This window comes from Salvelinus sp. IW2-2015, unplaced genomic scaffold (assembly GCF_002910315.2).
Source record: "Salvelinus sp. IW2-2015 unplaced genomic scaffold, ASM291031v2 Un_scaffold2153, whole genome shotgun sequence".
In the NCBI taxonomy this organism is placed as follows: domain Eukaryota; kingdom Metazoa; phylum Chordata; class Actinopteri; order Salmoniformes; family Salmonidae; genus Salvelinus; species Salvelinus sp. IW2-2015.
In genome coordinates this window covers 1-5744 of record NW_019943485.1, presented here as the reverse complement: position 1 = coordinate 5744, position 5744 = coordinate 1, and the positions used below count along the sequence as shown (strand labels likewise).

General features: G+C 41.9%; 1 protein-coding gene across 1 annotated transcript in view; it reads left to right on the top strand.

Moving 5' to 3' along the window:
• LOC112073117 (contactin-1a) overlaps positions 1-5119 on the top strand; it is a 28240-nt gene extending 23121 nt beyond the window's left edge. Inside the window, exon 7 of the mRNA XM_024140468.2 lies at positions 4897-5119. Coding sequence (XP_023996236.2) covers positions 4897-5104 — 208 coding nt within the window. The 3' untranslated portion in view covers positions 5105-5119. The remainder of the gene's footprint in view (positions 1-4896) is intronic.
• The last annotated feature ends 625 nt before the right edge of the window (positions 5120-5744 follow it).

Genomic DNA, 5744 nt, shown 5'->3' with positions numbered 1-5744 from the left:
TTTTGTTGCCTTACAACTTACACTTTTTTTGGGGGAGTTTGTATCATTTGATTAACATAACATGCCTACCACTTTGAAGATGCTAAATATTTTTTTCTTGTGAAACAAACAAGAAAAAGGACAAAAAAACTGACAACTTTAGCGTGCATAACTATTCACCCCCCCCAAAGTCAATACTTTGTAGAGCCACCTTTTGCAACAATTACAGCTGCAAGTCTCTGGGTATGTCTCTATAAGCTTGGCACATCTAGCCACTGCTCCAGCTCCTTCAAGTTGGATGGGTTCTGCTGATGTACAGCAATGTTAAGTCCTACCACAGATTCTCAATTGAATTGAGATCTGGGCTTTGAATAGGCTATTTCAAGACATTTAAATGTTCAACTTAAACCACTCGAGTGTTGCTTCAGCAGTATGCTTAGTGTCATTGTCCTGCTGGAAGGTGCACCTCCGTCCCAGTCTCAAATCTCTAGAAGACTGAAACAGGTTTCCCTCAAGAATTTCCCTGTATTTAGCTCCATCCATCATTCCTTCAGTTCTAACCAGTTTCCCAGTCCCTGCAGATGAAATACATCCCACAGCATGATGCTGCCACCACCATGCTTCACTGTGGGGATGGTATTCTCGGGGTGATGAGAGATGTTGGGTTTACGCCAAAAAGCTACATTTTAGTCTCATCTGACCAGAGTACCTTCCTCCATATGTTTGGGGAGTCTCCCACATGCCTTTTGGCGAACACCAAACGTGTTTGCTTATTTTTTTCTTTAAGCAATGGCTTTTTTTCTGGCCACTCTTCCGTAAAGCCTAGCTCTGTGGAGTGTACGGCTTAAAGTGGTCCTATGGACAGATGCTCCAATCTCCACTGTGGAGCTTTGCAGCTTCTTCAGGGTTACCTTTGATCTCTTTGTTGCCTCTGATTAATGCCCTCCTTGCCTGGTCCATGTGACACTTAGATCATGTGACACTTAGATTGCACACAGGTGGACTTTATTTAACTCATTATGTGACTTCTGAAGGTAATTGGTAGCACCAGATATTATTTAGGGGCTTCATAGCAAAGAGGGTGAATACATACAGTTGAAGTTGGAAGTTTACATACACCTTAGCCAAATACATTTAAACTCAGTTTTTCACAATTCCTGACATTTAATCCTAGTACAAAATCCCCTGTCTTAGGTCAGTTAGGATCACCACTTTATTTTAAGAATGTGAAATGTCAGAATAATAGTAGAGAAAATTATTTATTTCAGCTTTTATTTCTTTCATCACATTCCCAGTGGGTCAGAAGTTTACATACACTCAATTAGTATTTGGTAGCATTGCCTTTAAATAGTTTAACTTGGGTCAAACGTTTCGGGTAGCCTTCCACAAGCTTCCCACAATAAGTTGGGTGAATTTTGGCCCATTCCTCCTGACAGAGCTGGTGTAACTGAGTCAGGTTTGTAGGCCTCCTTGCTTGCGCANTTAGTTAATATTTCCTTAACTCTATTTCTTAAACTGCATCGTTGGTTAAGGGCTTGTAATAGGCATATTCGGCGCATGTGACAAATAACATTTGATTTGATTTTGATTTGATCCTTGCTCAGACCTAGAGTATGACGTGGTTTATTGTAATGCACTGTGTATAAATATTCACATGACAAAGCTATGTGTTTACAGTGSCTTGCGAAAGTATTCACCCCCTTGGCATTTTTCKAATTTTGTTGCCTTACAACTTACACTTTTTTTGGGGGAGTTTGTATCATTTGATTAACATAACATGCCTACCACTTTGAAGATGCTAAATATTTTTTTCTTGTGAAACAAACAAGAAAAAGGACAAAAAAACTGACAACTTTAGCGTGCATAACTATTCACCCCCCCAAAGTCAATACTTTGTAGAGCCACCTTTTGCAGCAATTACAGCTGCAAGTCTCTGGGTATGTCTCTATAAGCTTGGCACATCTAGCCACTGCTCCAGCTCCTTCAAGTTGGATGGGTTCTGCTGGTGTACAGCAATCTTTAAGTCATACCACAGATTCTCAATTGAATTGAGATCTGGGCTCTGAATAGGCCATTCCAAGACATTTAAATGTTCAACTTAAACCACTCGAGTGTTGCTTCAGCAGTATGCTTAGGCTCATTGTCCTGCTGGAAGGTGGACCTCCGTCCCAGTCTCAAATCTCTAGAAGACTGAAACAGGTTTCCCTCAAGAATTTCCCTGTATTTAGCTCCATCCATCATTACTTCAGTTCTAACCAGTTTCCCAGTCCCTGCAGATGAAATACATCCCCACAGCATGATGCTGCCACCACCATGCTTCACTGTGGGGATGGTATTCTCGGGGTGATGAGAGATGTTGGGTTTATGCCAAAAAGCTACATTTTAGTCTTATCTGACCAGAGTACCTTCCTCCATATGTTTGGGGAGTCTCCCACATGCCTTTTGGCGAACACCAAACGTGTTCGCTTATTTTTTTCTTTAAGCAATGGCTTTTTTTTCTGGCCACTCTTCCATAAAGCCTAGCTCTGTGGAGTGTACGGCTTAAAGTGGTCCTATGGACAGATGCTCCAATCTCCGCTGTGGAGCTTTGCAGCTTCTTCAGGGTTATCTTTGGTCTCTTTGTTGCCTCTGATTAATGCCCTCCTTGCCTGGTCCATGAGTTTTGGTGGGTGGCCCTCTCTTGGCAGGTTTGTTGTGGTGCCATATTCTATCCAGTTTTAAAAAATTGTATTAATGTGCTCAGTGGGATGTTCAACGTTTCTGATGTTGTTTTATAACTCAACCCTGATCTGTACTTCTCCACAACTTTGTCCCTGACCTTTTGGAGAGCTTCTTTGTTCTCATGGTGCCACTTGCTTGGTGGTGCCCCTTGCTTAGTGGTGTAGCAGACTCTGGGCATTTCAGAACAGGTGTATATTATACTGAGATCATGTGACAGATCATGTGACACTTAGATTGCACACAGGTGGACTTTATTAACTCATTATGTGACTTCTGAAGGTAATTGGTAGCACCAGATCTTATTTAGGGGCTTCATAGCAAAGAGGGTGAATTACATACAGTTGAAGTTGGAAGTTTACATACACCTTAGCCAAATACATTATAAACTCAGTTTTTCACAATTCCTGACATTTAATCCTAGTAAAAAGTCCCTGTCTTAGGTCAGTTAGGATCACCACTTAATTTTAAGAATGGTGAAATGTCAGAATAATGAGTTAAAGCTTTTATTTCTTTCATCACATTCCCAGTGGGTCAGAAGTTTACATACACTCAATTAGTATTTGGTAGCATTGCCTTTAAATTGTTTAACTTGGGTCAAACGTTTCGGTAGCCTTTCCACAAGCTTCCCACAATAAAGTTGGGTGAATTTTGGCCCATTCCTCCTGACAGAGCTGGTGTAACTGAGTCAGGTTTGTAGGCCTCCTTGCTTGCGCACACTTTTTCAGTTCGGCCCACAAATTCTCCATAGGATGAGGTCAGGGCTTTGTGATGGTCACTCCAATACCTTGCCTTTGTTGTCCTTAAGCCATTTGCCAACAACTTTGAAGTATGCTTGGGGTCATTGTCCATTTAGAAGACCCATTTGGACCAAGCTTTAACTTCCTGACTGATGTCTTGAGATGTTGCTTCAATATATCCACATAATTTCATGCCTCATGATGCCATCTATTTTGTGAAGTCACCAGTCCCTCCTGCAGCAAAGCACCCCCACAACATGATGCTGCCACCCCGGGCTTCACGGTTGGATGGGTTCTTCGGCTTGCAAGCCTCCCCCTTTTTCCTCCACACAAACGATGGTCATTATGGCCAAACAGTCTATTTTAGTTTCATCAGACCAGAGGACAATCTCCCAAAAAGTATGATCTTTGTCCTCATGTGCAGTTGCAAACCGTAGTTCTGGCTTTTTTATGGCGGTTTTGAGGCAATGTCTTCTTCCTTGCTGAGCGGCCTTTCAGGTTATGTCGATATTTGAATTGTTTTACTGTGGACATAGATACTTTTGTACCTGGTTCCTCCCGCATCTTCACAAGGTCCTTGCTGTTGTTCTGGGATTGATTTGCACTTTTCGCACCAAAGTACGTTCATCTCTAGGAGACAGAACACGTCTCCTTCCTGAGCGGTATGACGCTGTGTGGTCCCATTGGTGTTTATACTTGCTTACTATTGTTTGTACAGATGAATGTGGTACCTTCAGGCGTTTGGAAATTGCTCCCAAGGATGAACCAGACTTGTGGAGATCATACAAAAAAAATGATGAGGTCTTGGCTGATTTCTTTTGATTTTCCCATGATGTCAAGCAAAGAGGCACTGAGTTTGAAGGTAGGCCTTCAAATACATCCACAGGTACATCTCCAATTGACTCAAATTATGTCAATTAGCCTATCAGAAGCTTCTAAAGCCATGACATAATTTTCTGGAATTCTCCAAGCTGTTTACAGGCACAGTCAACTTAGTGTATGTAAACTTCTGACCCACTGGAATTGTGATACAGTGAATTATAAGTGAAATAATCTATCTGTAAACAATTGTTGGAAAAATTACCTGTGTCATGCACAAAGTAGATGTCCTAACCGACTTGCCAAAACTAAAGTTTGTTAACAAGAAATTTGTTGAGTTGTTGAAAAAATTAGTTTTWAWMYKRRCKAKCRWAYMMMWWMMWAAKRTRCSYKRTRKAKRMMWWMSKKSSKKCKKRTTTRCSMTTTWKRTWWAAAAAWWAWWAWWAWTMYAAKKAYMWAWTTTTTWKKWTTRKKRTRKKCKAWTTMGYWTWWTTTMMMMWWMMRCKWTWKKWMYAAWRCKAAWWAAWAATKKATTTAAATTACAGGTMGTAATGCAACAAAATAGGAAAAACGCCAAGGGGGATGAATACTTTTGCAAGGCARWGTATACTGTATGTCTTAACTCCTCCCCTCTCCACAGCCCCATCCCTCAGATCCACTGGAGGAAGATGGACGGAGAGCTGCCGGCCAATCATGAAGTCAGCTTGGCAGGAGCCCACCTCCAACTGTACCACGTGCAGTATGAGGACGAGGGGACGTACGAGTGTGAGGCCCTCAACTCCAAAGGGAAGGACTGGCACCGGGCTCGGGTCTCTGTAGAAGGTAGGGCCCTGTCTCTAGTCTACTAATTAAGCAATAAGGCCAGAGGGGTTGTGGTATATGGACAAAATACCACGGCTAAGGGCTGTTCTTATGCACAACACAACGCGGAGTGCCTGTATACAGCCCTTAGCCGTGGTATATTGGCCATATATCACAAACCCCCTGAGGACCCTTATTGCTATTATAAACTGGTTATCAACGTAATTAGAGCAGTACAAATAAATGTTTTGTTATACCTGTGGTATACAGTTTGATATACAATGGCTTTCAGCCAATCAGCATTCAGGGCTCGAATTTATAATTAAGCAATATGGCCCGAGGAGGTATGGTATATGGCCAATATACCACGGCTAAAGGCTGTTCTTAAGCACAATGAAACGAACCACCCAGTTTATAATACAGTATATACTCTCCAGCTTTGTAGTTGCAAATTGTTATTATTCAACACCTCTTCTCTCAGGGCTTGGTCCTAATTTGAGTCATTCACTCTTAACTCAGATTTTCACATGAATCATGCATTGATGTTGTGCGCTGATCTCAAGTTAGGACTCAGGCCTCGTACACGTGATCACAAGTTAGGACTCAGGCCTCGTACACGTGATCTCAAGTTAGGACTCAGGCCTCGTACACGTGATCTCAAGTTAGGACTCAGGCCTCGTACACGTG